Below are 13,649 nucleotides of genomic sequence, written 5' to 3'. Positions count from 1 at the left end.
AGGAGGTACATGGATTTGTGCAGGTTTGTTACACGGATATATTTCATAGTGGCAGGGTTTGGGCTTCTACTGTATCCATCACCCGAAGAGTGAACCTTGTACCCAGTAGATTATTTGTTGACCCTTACTGTCTTCCCACTCTCCCCACCCCCAGCGTCTGTTATTTCCCTCTATATGTCCATGTGTAACCACTGTCTAGCTCCCACTTATAAGTGAGACCATGCAGTATTTGATTTTCTCTTTCTGAGTTATTCACTTAGGATAATGATCTGCAGCTCCATCTATGTTGCTGCAATGGACGTGATTTCATTCTTTTTATGACTGCATAGTATTTCATGGTGTATGTGATCCACATTTTCTTTGTCCAGTCATCTACTGATGGACATTAGAGCCAACATTTAGGCCAGAAACAAAAACAAGTCCACAAACAACGAGGGGGTTGAGCGTGTATGCAGCTAGAAAGTGTCTACCCAGCAAATTTTCTTTGATTAAATGCAAAAAGCCCTTACCTCCTAAGTGGGAGAAATAAATTCCAGACTTGGGACAAAGTTACATAACCTCACTGAGTCTTAGTCTCCTTGTGGGCAAAGTAATGTGGATACTTTTAAGTATCTTGGAATCTATAACATAAGATGACATGTGTAAATATTTAGCACATTTGGGTGGCCTTGAGTATCTTTTCTTTTTCCTTATTTAAGACTTAATCAGCTGATCAGTAACTGGAACTACACTTCTAAATGTTTTTATAGTTTTTTCCCAAGGATAAATGCAAAAAGCAATCATTTTATAACTATTTACTAAACATTTAAACTGTTTAAGGCAGAAAAACAAAAGTTATCAATGCATGTCATTTGTCACGTAGATACTAAGAACTGACTTGAGCATGGTACAGTGCTGGGTAAAGGAACAAGGAGAGGTCCCAAATATGGATAAATCCTGCTCGTTGTCCTCAAGTCATTCCAATGGTTTAAGAAAAATAAGACACCTACTGAGTTCTAAGATGAAATGCCTTAAGTACCTTAAGAGAGGCACAAAGTGCTTTGTCACTTAAGAAAAGAGCAATTACTTCTGGCTAAGAGAGATGAAGGAAGCTTTCGTGACTTTGACACTTAAGCTGTAAATAGAAGAATGGGAAGAATTTGAATGCATGGAAGTGACTCAGACCGTCATTGAGGGAACAGTAAAAGCAAGATGCAAAGGTGAGAAAAAGCCATGTACAAAGAATGTAAGTCGTTTGGGTGGGTCATGGAACACGTGGAGTGAGGTTAAGGAAAAGATGCTTGATCAGTAATCACATATAGTATTTTCTTTAATTTTTATAGCAACAGTGTTGTTAGGTGTGGTATTATTCACACTTTAAAGAGAGGAGGAAATTGAGGTTTGGGGGTTACATGACTTATCCAAGGATACTCAGCTAATTAAACCAGCATACTACGAATACAACAACAGATCTGGGTCTGAAAAGGTAAGATAAGTAAACTAGGTTTATAACGGGGAGATTATATTGCCAATCCAAAAGCATAAGATTTTGAATCCTATGATACAGTCCAGGAATTGGCAGACTACAGCCTATGAGCCGGATCTGGCCCACTACCAGTATTTGTCAATAAAATCTATCAGAACATAGCATAGCCCGGTCGTTGATGTATTTTTCAGATGGCTGCTTTCACACTGCAACAGTAGAATTAATTGATTGTCCAGTGCACAAGTAAGAATGTTGAATTCATTGTAACTAACGTGTGCATGTGGGCAGGGAGATGGGATTACTAAATGTGTGTTTTAAGCAAATTGTATAACATTAGCTAAATAAAGAGCTAAGCTACTCAGCCACTTATAGATGCCAACAAGTATGTGATTAATATTAAGTAAGATATTTTTATTTGAAACATGGAAGAAAAAGCATATTTTTTAAATGTCTGAGTTGATAGATCTTTAAGTATTTACTATTTTGAAGATTTTTTGAAGAAATTTTAAAAATAAAAATATAGAAGATAACATATCACACGCATATTCCCACTACCTAGAATTATAACTATTAACATTCATCATATATTCTTTAAGATTTTAAGTTTAAAAATGAAGTATTACAGATAAAATGAAATTCTACTTGGCATATTATTGCCAGTGTCATTCTCTTCCCAGATCTTTCTAGCAATAACCTCTATCATGAAATTATTGAGTATCTTTCTAGTCTATTTTGAATACTTTTATATGTGTGTATCCATATATAAATACAGATGGATGTTTGTATGTATGGGTTCAACTTAAAATTATACGCACAATGTAGCATACTGCATGCAAAGTAAAAATAGCAGCTTACATTTATTCTGCCATTACCACCTGCCTGGAGCTGCACCGCTGTTACAGGACCCCACCGGTTACCCAAAGCTAGCCTTTGGGTCAGGGGTTTCCTCACTATAGTCCCTTCTGTGGTTGCCAGAAAGATGTTACAGGAAAGTGGTCCCAATCCAGACCCCAAAAGAGGGTTCTTGGATCTCACACAAGAAAGGATACAGGGTGAGTCTGTAGAGTACAGGGAAAGCAAGTTTATCAGGAAAGTAAAGGAATGAAAGAATGGCTACTCCATAGGCAGAACAGCCTTGAGAGCTGCTGGCTGCCCACTTTTATGGTTATTTTTTGATGGCATGCTAAATAAGGGATAGATTATTCATGCCTCCCCTTTTTAAGACCATACAGGGTAACTTCCTGACTATTGCCATGACATTTGTAAACTGTCCTGGCGCTAATGGGAGTGTAGCAGTGAGGACGACCAGAGGTCACTAGGTGGCCATCTTGGTTTTGGAGAGTTGTGGCCGGCTTCTTTACTGCAACCTATTTTATCAGCAAGGCCTTTATGACCTGCATCTTGTGCTGACCTCCTGTCTCTTCCTGTGTCTTACAACGCCTTAGCCATCTGGAAATGCAGCCCAAAAGGTTCCAGCCTCATTTTACCCAGCTTCTACTGAAGATGGAGTTGCTCTGGTTCACATGCTTCTGACACTGTCTCAGTCCTCTTATTGATCCTATGTAGCATGCACTATTACTGTCATGTTTTTTAGGAAATAAGGCACACAGTTCCCTTGTGCAGGGTCACACAATAAGTGATAGGGCTGAGAATTAATTCTGCAATCAGGCTTTGGAGCCTGAGCTCTTGACCATCATCACAGATGGACGATTCACTGTATCACTGCAGGATTCTTCACTCTCTCGATATCATGCCTCTGATTCCTGTGATTTTTGAATTCGTAGATCTAGTTCATTCCTTCTCACTGTTATACCCTATTCTGTTGAATGAATACAGTACATAAGCAGCATTGCACATTGCATGCTGGTTAAGACCTATGAAATGGGAATAGTAGAAGTTCCTATCTCACAGAGTTGTGAAAATTAAGTTTAATTCAAATACAGTAGGTAGAACAGCACCTGGTACAGATTAAGTACCCAGTAAATCTTAGTTGTTATTTGCTATTCTCATATATCACCCCGTTGAACCTATTCATTAGGTTGTCTGCAGTTTTTCTTGATTGCATATATTGCCACAGTGAAAGCTCTGTGTCTGTTTATAATTCTTTTTGGTATCTCCCTACAAGAAAACTTGATGGCTCGTAGAGTGTACATGCTTTCAGTTTTACTTGATACTGCCAAACCCAGCTAGACCAATTTCTTCTCCTTAGTGCACTGTGTGGCACTTCCCATTCCCCTACATCCTCACAAACAGTTAATATTGTCTAATTATTTACATTTGCCAACCTGATGGGTAAGAAATACTATCATGCTGAATTAATGAATTTTTAATAAGTTGTATTGAGATAGAATTTACATATTGTAAAATTCACCCTTTTAAAGTGTACAGTTCCATACACATTAGTATCACTTCACTACACAGTGGTTTTTAGTACATTCACAAGGGTCTACAACCATTACCTCTATCTGATTTTAGAGGAAATCTTTGACTGGTTAGCAATAACTCCCCATTTTCCCCAGCATGGGGAAACCCATAGTTTTGCTAACCTACTCTCTGTATGGATTTGCCTATTCTGAACATTTCAGATAAATAGAGTCATGTGTTTTTGTGATTGGCTTCTTTCACTTAGCACAATGTTTTTGAGGTACATCCATGTTGTAGCATGTATCAGCAAATTCATTCCTTTTATGGCTCAGTAATATTCCATTGTATGGATATACCACATTTAATTTATCCATCAGGTGATGGAAATTTGGTTGCTTCTACTCTTGATTACTATAAATAATGGTTCTATAAACATTCATATGCAAATTTTTATATAGACATCTTTTCAATTTTCTTAGAGATATATTTATGTACCTAGCAGTGGAATTGCTGGGTCATATGGTAATTCTGTGCTTAACGTTTTGGAAAACTGCCAAACTGTTTTCCAAAGCAACTGTGTAATTCTACAATCACATCAATAGTGTATAAGGGTTCCAATTTCTTCACATCTTCATCTCTAGTACTTGTTACTGTCTTTCTTTCTGATTCTAGCCATCCTAGTGGATGTGAAGTGGTAGCCCATTGTGGTTTTGATTTGCATTTTCTGATGACTAATGATGTTGAGCATCTTTTTACGTGCTTATTGACCATGTGTTATGTCAGCTTTGGAGAAATGTCTATTCAAATCCCTTGTCCATTTTTAGAGGAGGGGGTATAATTTGTCTTCTTATTTGAATTGTAAGAGTTCTTTATGTGTTCCAGACACAAGTCTCTATCAGGTATATGATTTTAAAATATTTTTCCCATTCTGGAGGTGGAGGTTGCAGTGAGCTGAGATCACATCACTGCACTCCAGCCTGGGCAACAGAGCAAGACTCTGTCTCAAAAAATATATATATATTTCTATATTATACATATATGTATTATATATAATATATAAATAAATGTATTATATATAATAAATAAATGTATTATATAATATATAAATAAATGTATTCTATATTATACATAATATATAAATAAATATTCTATATTATACATAATATATAAATGCGTTATATATTGTACATAATATAATGCGTTATATATTGTACATGATATATAAGTGCATTATATATTGTACATGATATATAAGTGCGTTATATATTGTACATGATATATAAGTGCGTTATATATTGTACATGATATATAAGTGCGTTATATATTGTACATGATATATAAGTGCGTTATATATTGTACATGATATATCAGTGCGTTATATATTGTACATGATATATCAGTGCCTTATATATTGTACATGATATATCAGTGCCTTATATATTGTACATGATATATCAGTGCGTTATATATTGTACATGATATATCAGTGCGTTATATATTGTACATGATATATCAGTGCGTTATATATTGTACATGATATATCAGTGCGTTATATATTGTACATAATGTATAAATATATAAATATATTTTTTTGAATGGGAAAAAACCTACAGAATGAAAAATATATATATTTATATTTTCCCATTCCGTAGGTTATCTTTTTTCCCATTCTATAGGTTATCACATCTTAATTGATGTGAATTGGTGAATTTTAGTATTTGTAGTTTCACATTTCCTCAGAACTTCATTCTTCAAAATCATCTCATTATCTGCTAAGTGGATCACAAGCCAGATAACACTGAAGTAAATGATGCTCTGTGCACATAGTACTCCATCCATCAGAAACTACCACATTGTTCACAAAAACAGGCTTCAGCTGGTGAAGAAAATTAAGTTTTGATAAAGCAGAGAAGCCTTCCCACCTAATTAGGATTTGAATTTAATAACAAGCATTGAAAAAACATTTCAGTACTTTCAAATTGCTGATGGATTAATTCGAAAGCATTTGGGTTTATGTTTAACCTGCCTTAACTCTTTTCTTCTTTCCTTTTCCCTCTCTCCCCTGTCTTTTCCCTATTTCCATTTCAGATTGAAAATGGCTCAGGAATCAGTCAGCAAGTTGACTTCAGAGAAGAAAGTGGAGACAAAGAAAATCAATCCCACTGCTAGCCTGGTGAGATATATTTTTCAACATAATCTAACGATTGTCATGAAAATTGAGGTGCGCCCAGGAAGGGCTAAAGCTCAGAGATGAAACGTAGTATCCAGATTCTCAGTTCCCATCCCAGAGTAGCATATGGTTAAAAAAAAAAAAAAAAGTATGTGTGGGTGGAGGTACGAAACAAAGCTTTATATGTTTTTCCTGTAAACTCAACATAGGTCATTTCTGATAAACCAAATTTAGTCACTTACCATTTTACATCCTTCCACACCCTACCCGCAATACAGTCACCCTTATCTCAAAGTATCTTTTTCTCAAAATGTTTAAATATATTCATTCTCTTCAGTTCCTTTTCCCCATTAAAGAAAGAGGCAGGGATTCTCCTATTTTGATAGTTGGAAAATTTGAAGTGCAGAAAGATACAGCCTACCCAGGGTCACTTGGCAAGTGGATAACAAAAGCTAGGACCAGATTCTGGGTCTCCTGACATCTCTCCCTGTGCTGGAAACCAGCAGTCTCCCCAGCCTTCCTAGATTTGAGATTGCGTTGTCCTCCAAAGTCCAGTTTTCAGTAGAGATCACAATGAATCTCCACCTAGGTGTTACGGACAATAGTCAGAATAGCTACATGGTTAGGATCCCAGGATGCTGAGAATGAAATGGCCTGGGTTCAGATCACAGCTCTGCCACTTAAATAGTTGTAAAACCTTAGTGAAGTTACTTTGTTTCTTTCTCTTCCATGAAAAGAACATACTACTTTTTCTTTGGGGTTATTTTGAGAAAACTGAGAAAAGACTACATGTAAAATGCCTAACACATAATAAGAGCTCAATAAATATTAGTTGTTTTTCTTGTTGCTGTGAATTTCAGCTTCTTTGATTGACCCTGCAATGGGGAATGGCAATGAGTGGGAAGTGGAAGTATCACCCTCCTCTCTCGGATTTTTCAAACTCTGTCCTCTCTGGGCCCTGATGTCCCACAACTACTTACTTTATCCTTTTAGATTATTAGTACCTTTTTGCTGGATGCTTCAAATCCTTTGAAAATCTAAATGGGTTCTAAGTTATAAAGTGAGATTATTTGTGTTGATTGACCATAATGTTTCTCCCAACAACCCCATGAGCAGCTAAATGAATGTTGCATGAGGTTGATGAATGAGAAATGGAGAAGTCTGGGCTATACTTTTTGGTCGGGGAAAGCCATGGTTGAGCACATGGCCCCTACCTAACCGGACATGTCCTTTGTACCCGTTTGATGGTATATTTATGACATTCATTTGTATGATTTTCAGTGGCAGTCGGCTGAACCCTGATTTTTATCTTCCTCCTTCATGAGCCTCTCCCTCTTCCTCAGACCTTTTATTTGGGCTTCTATCCAGACTTTTACAGCCAAGCTTATTCCCCCAAGGCAGAGAGAATGGGGTCAGCCATATAGACAAAAGGGAAACAGTGGGTTTACAACCTCCCTTGTGAGCAAGCTCCCAGTTGTGATCCTGGGCTTGTTGGGGCTGCTTATTTTATTGTCTGTGTGGGTGGGTGGGTGGAAATCAGGGAAGAGCTTGTAAACTGATTCCTGATTCAATTTCGCAAGTTAGGGATGGGGTCCAAATTTAGGATGGGTGTCGAAAAATCATCAACTTAAGTTTATATCTAGGCCAATTTAGTAATTCACTGCAACATCATATCTCATAGCTCATAAGCAGCTAAGGATCCATTCTCAAAGGCTTCTCTCTGCATCTGCTCATTCCAAAAGAGTATACTTCTCCCTTTTCCATTTTAGCCTTCTATTTACCCTCCTCCCAGAACAGGCACACCATCCTTACCATACTGATGTGTGTGCTTCCCTAGTGTCGCAGATACCATGGGGGTCCATGTTTCTGTGTAGTGTGCTCCTGTGTATTTTTACATCTTCTCAGCAGATGTCCATGTCCTTCCCTTTAGAAGGCAGTCCCTGAGGAGGAAGCTCAGTGAATGAAGAGCATAACATCCATGGCAAATCAGGAACTTCTGCCATTCTGCAGAGACTAAATCTGGTCATCTCCCATTTTGCATGGCTTTTGTTGAGTTCTGCCAAATTGATCATTGGAAATAGTAAATTTTTTTTCATATCTTCTTGGGCATTCTCTAATTCCATCAATGAGCCAGAGGTAGGGACGGAAGGGGTCCTTGAGTAACACTACAAAGTTAGGGTCTTTGTCACAAAAGAAGAGAACAGAAAAGACCACCCTGGCATGGTAAAGGCCCGTGTTTTAGATGGATGTAGTTGGTAGATTGGCTGGTTATTGATTTCTTGTTTGTTTTTCTGGGGAGTAAGGGTGATAGGTAGGGAGGGGCAGATAACTAAGAGCTTAGGGAAAGCAGTAGAGGTACTCTCATTTCTAGGCCATTTGGCACAATTCCGGAAACTCGGCATTCTAGACCAAAATTTGAGAAATGTATCAAAACTTGAGAAAGATGAAAGAAATGATACATTCATTTTTTTTTTTCCTTAACAGAAAGAAAGACTGCGTCAGAAGGAAGCCAGTGTGACCACTAACTAAGATGAAGACACATGGAAATGATGGCACTGGAGATGGAGGACCTTGCACGCATACTCTTTGTGACCACAGGGTTGCAGGACGTTCTTGAAAGATGTGTCACTAAATGTTTGTTTTTGCTCATCTCTTTCTGAGGTCATCTGCAGAGAGTGCCCCATGCCTTCTTTAAGAAGTCCCTCATTAAGCCGCAGGAACAATGGAAAACTATTTAAGGGAACATTGCAGAAATATTTGATGACTGTTTCTTGTCGAAGCCCAAAGTCCACTCCAAGAGCAGAAGAAATACCAAAATGTTTCCAAAATTTTTTTAAAAGCTGATATTTCCAGCTTTATAACCAAAGCTTGATATATGTCACATTGTCACAGAAGAGAGAAAGGATCATTGAGGACAGTTGCCTTGGGAGAGTTCAAGTCTTTGTCTTTACACACTGCTGTTTTGATTATTGGTCTTAGTTTTGATCCTGTTGCAGCAAAATCCTGCAGCATCTTTCTCTCCAATAATGTTGCAACTCACCAAAACTATTCTTGAAGAGGTCCAAGAACATGTATTATCCAGACTAGAAAAATTATTTTTTGTTGTTATGGTTTATGTGATGAAAAGGAGAAAAAACAGAATCGTACCTGGGTGGAGAGAGGGAGACAAATAGCCATAAACTTCATCCTGGAGAACAAGTTACCATGCAAGGAGTTGACATCAGTTGTTAAGTGAGGCCCATTCTTGTTTTTACATCGGTCCTTTGTGGTTTTTCTGGGCCAGCAGAGATTCTGCACCCCAACTCCCAGGAGAAAATGTAATACCTGAGCAAGCACAGCCTTGGGTGTGCTTGGACAAGAGACCCAGCGGCAGAGCACCTTTTACATTTTGGACCGTTCGTGAATGGGCAATGTTGTGTTGATACGCAGCTGAGTTCTACGTTATGTGCTGTGACTGTGCAGCTGGACGACCCCCATCCCCAGGAGGCAGTTTCCAGACAGGAGAGCAAATGCAACTCACAGCCCCTGCTCATGACCTTGGCTGATAGGCATGTGAAGTAGGATGAAGCAGGACTCTTTAATGTCAAAAAAACTGAAGGGCAGAAAAAAGGTTCCTTACATCAAAATGAAAGTAATTACATTAATAGAAAACTTCCAAGTGGAATATTGTTCATAGGCAGCTCTTTTCTGACCCTGGCTCTTGAGTCACGTAAGGAAACCACCTTTGACCTCTCTGACACTTTTGTCTTTAAGCCACCTCTCTGAATTTATCTTGTGAGGGGTGAAGAAAGAGGACTGGAGATGAATGGACAATATAATCAAAGACTCATTTTTAGGCCTTGAAGAGGCCGAGCTTTCTCCCCCAATTGGTGGAGGACAGTCCAGAGATGAGCAGAAATCTTAAATTCCTTCCTGATCCAGCCTCCACATGTGGCCTGCCCCTTGCCCCAGCATCTTTCCAGAACCCTTGGACTTGCCAGGTGCCTGAGCATCTTCCCAGGATATGCCTGCCAGCCAGCAGCCCCTCAGGAATGCTTCTATAATAGATCCAGTAATGAAAGCAGCACCATATCCTAATCTAATGTCAGCTTCGAGAATGAAGACTGCAGTCAGGATCAAATCAAGTCACAGAAGCCATATTCATGCAGGTGCTAACCGCCTTTTCTACTGGTGCAACTGAAAGGAATATGGTAACATGGTTGGATTTTTAAAATTCAAAATGAAGGAACGAGACAAGCAAAACAGAAAAGCCGAGAAGGAACATGCATGACTAAAAAGGCTTGAAGTTGCTTGTGAGCAAGAAGCTTTTTATGCTGCTTTCTTACATAGTTTCTCTTCATTTTCACTTAACTCTGAAGACAACCAAAAGAACGGATCAATTAAAAACTAATTCCACTTACAACCATCGTATGCTCCTTCTAGTGTTATCACGCACAAGAAAAGTGCCAGTTTTACCCATGCCATAGAAATCAGCTCTTTTGAGTTATGTGGGGCCAGCAGAAGTCTCAATCCTTATAGGCTTGATGGTGAGAGCAGCGGGAGGTTTGAGGTGTAGTCACTGCAGTCCACTTTGGTCTCTAAATAGGATGCTTACGAGAAATCAGTGAAGGTAAGCAGGGCTGCCACTGTGGCCACGTAACCCTTCAGGAACCAGTGCTGAAGAGTAATGAGTGAGAACACTTAATTTGAGAGTTAGACAAATACAGCCCACTTTGGATTTCATCCTAGTGAACAGACTAACACTTTGCAGTAAAATACCTATTTCTACAAAGCAAGGTTTGCCTGCCTCGGTTGGGGAAACCTAGTGGTTTTGTCACACTAGTTGATGTATGATGTTAGTGTTGTAAGACACCATGGCAGAATCTTCATTATTCTCACCTATTCTGAACCCTGCATCATGTATCTGGGATGCCCCCTCCCAAGTCCACCAATGTACCACATTGCTGACACAGCCTTCATTTTTAACTCAAATTGATGCTCAGTAAAGGTCAATGACAATTTGTTCAAGGAAGTTCATCTAAAATAACCTGGAGGCCTTGAAAATGATCCCTCTAAAATGCTGTTGAGCTTGTGTTCAGTGCAGCAGGAGGATCTGAACTTTTCCTGGAGAGGAGGTGATCGGGATGCCATTTGGCAGCTTAAGCACATCCTGCCAGCAGGCTTTAAGTGGCTGTTCTAGGCATAGCCCTCCCTGAACTAGAAAGGAGAGTAACCAGTTTGCTATGCTGCGTCTAACCAGACACACCTGACTTAGTAGTAACTCTAAGAACCCTTAACTTACAAACAACTTTATCTCCTCTTAGACAATATTCATTAAATCTGAGGACACAGTTTGACAGTAGTTCAGATTCTTGCATGAGCAATTGACAATAAGCATCAGAGCACACAATATCATAAGTTACATAAATTACACAAAGCATATCATAAATTACACTACAGACACGTTAGGTAAAAAGCATAAGGCCCGGGCCGGGCGTGGTGGCTCGTGCCTATAATCCCAGCACTTTGGGAGGCCAAGCGGGGGCAGATCATGAGGTCAGGAGACTGAGACCATCCTGGCTGACACGGTGAAACCCCATCTCTACTAAAAATACAAAAAATTAGCCAGGCGTGGTGGTGGGCGCCTGTAGTCCCAGCTACTCGGGAGGCTGAGGCAGGAGAATGGCGTGAACCCAGGAGGTGGAGCTTGCAGCTAGCTGAGATCGCACCACTGCACTCCAGCCTGGGCGACAGTGAGACTCCATTTCAAAAAAAAAAGCATCAGGCCCATGTATCAAAAACCAGGTTAGGAGGTGTGCTGTATGGCTTTTATCTCAAGAAGTGGCAGCTTACTGGGGAAAAAGAAGAAAAAGTGTGGCCAAGCAGAAGTGGATGTTTATGATGACGGTGGGGGCACAGAGATCATAGGTGATGGCCCTACTGCCCAACAGTTGCCTTTTGAATCCTTATGTTGATGATGGTGTCTTTCTATACACTCACTGCAACTACTCAGGAATTATGGAGAAAGATTTTCTGAAATCTGAGAAGTGGAATAAGGAAACCCAGTGGAGCTATTACACCTTTAAATGTTCTAGCCAAAACAAATTGCCAGTATGGTTGAGGAATTGAATATCAGATGGCATGCAGTCTCCCCTCCCCTCCCCTATTAAGGACAGTAGGAGCTGCAAACCTCTTCTCAGCCTCCTTCAGGCACCTCCTGTTTTCATAAGCACCATAAAGAATGGTGTTTCCTAAATGAAAAGTTCAGATACTGCTGGTAAAGAAACTGGAAAAACTGAAAGAAGGAATAAAATATGTTGGTAGTATTAACACCTCCAGTAAGATAAGTCATTGGTACGGTTTTTCTAAGGGCCACAGTGAGATGTAGAAGAAGAAATATGTGTATTTTGGGCAAAGATTTGCCTGTTGGCCTGGGATTGCACATTTTCTCTATGATGTTTGCAACAGAGAAATTTTCATTTTAATGATACTCTTCCTTTCTTGAAAGTTATATGTCCTCATTTCTGTTTCTGCTTCTCCCTTGGCCAGTGTCATTGATGCAGATCATTGCATACAACAGCACAGCAAATTGCGCCAAAGTCAGTGTGTGAATGGGAATTAGCAATGCATGCTTGCAGGCTCTTTTTCCAGGAACCAGGCTGTAACATTGACGGGGGAACCTCTTCATTCCCTGACATACTAAATTGGTCAGTTTTGTAGTACTTATCTCCATCCACAAAAACAACAAAGAGAAAATCAATTTGGAGCTTTATATGACAAAAAGGAAGAAGTCCAAAAATATATAGCCTTCCCCCCTCCCACATATCTGATCCAAATATTAAATATCTGATTTTATAAAATAGTTTAAATGGTCTTTTTAAATTGCTAACAAGAAGCATCAGTTACATTTGAGCTTCATTTTTCTTTTATCCTGTCTGTCCTAATAAAAACAAAAATGGCCAAAAGGTGGAGAGGAAAGAAAAAGCTTCTGCTTTTTAAAATTTGTTTTGTATTAGTTATTTTACCTTTAGGGACCCTACAACTGAAGAGAGTGGAGAGAATAAAGAACTGAACTTTCATTCATGTCTGCTACTTTGTCCTCATAAAGAAATCTGCAACACAGATGAAACCAGTCTGTGTGGCCAAGCTGACAGGATTTGAAAAGAGTGGATAATTTTTAGCCTTTCCAAAATGCAAATAACTTGTTGGATATATTTCCATTTTCCAGCTATACAGAGAAACAATCCAGCTGCCTGGAAACTGTTATTAGTATAGAAGTGGCTTAAAGAAAAGCATCTTCAAATACTTGACTCGGCAGGTCTTTCTTCTTTAGACTTACATAATGATATTCATATCTCCATTAGCAATTGAATCCAGGCATAACCGGGCTCAGTTACACAGCTTGTCTGTGACTGGGAAGCCCATTTTGTGTCATTTCTGCACACCCGTCCACTGTTGACACCTTATTAGAGGCACTGCATTTTGGTTTCACAATTCTTCATCTCCCTTCCCAAGGAATGGGCAATCTACTGAACTTCCAGATCAATGCTTTGTTGGAAAGTGATGAATTTAAGAGAGTTTTACCATGTCAAATTTGAAGCCAATTCAGTATCCTTATTTGTTCCAAGACTCTTAACCAATACTGTGTTATAAAGTTAGCATTTGGGAAAC

The 13,649-nt window shown here is 39.1% G+C and overlaps 1 protein-coding gene across 3 annotated transcripts in view; it reads left to right on the top strand.

Annotated features, from left to right (window-relative positions):
• Positions 1-10,401, top strand: part of FMN1 (formin 1) — a 423,460-nt gene extending 413,059 nt beyond the window's left edge. For all 3 annotated transcript variants that reach the window (XM_031002405.3, XM_055363225.2, XM_031002406.3), the window contains 2 exons: positions 5,918-6,002; positions 8,484-10,401. In XM_031002405.3, the coding sequence (XP_030858265.3) occupies positions 5,918-6,002; positions 8,484-8,528 (130 nt within the window). In that variant the 3' untranslated portion in view covers positions 8,529-10,401. The remainder of the gene's footprint in view (positions 1-5,917; positions 6,003-8,483) is intronic.
• Positions 10,402-13,649: the final 3,248 nt, after the last annotated feature.

The sequence above is a fragment of the Gorilla gorilla genome, chromosome 16 (genome assembly GCF_029281585.2).
Source record: "Gorilla gorilla gorilla isolate KB3781 chromosome 16, NHGRI_mGorGor1-v2.1_pri, whole genome shotgun sequence".
Taxonomy (NCBI): domain Eukaryota; kingdom Metazoa; phylum Chordata; class Mammalia; order Primates; family Hominidae; genus Gorilla; species Gorilla gorilla.
Note: the sequence above shows the minus strand (reverse complement) of the source record. Positions and strands in the feature narration are given on the sequence as shown.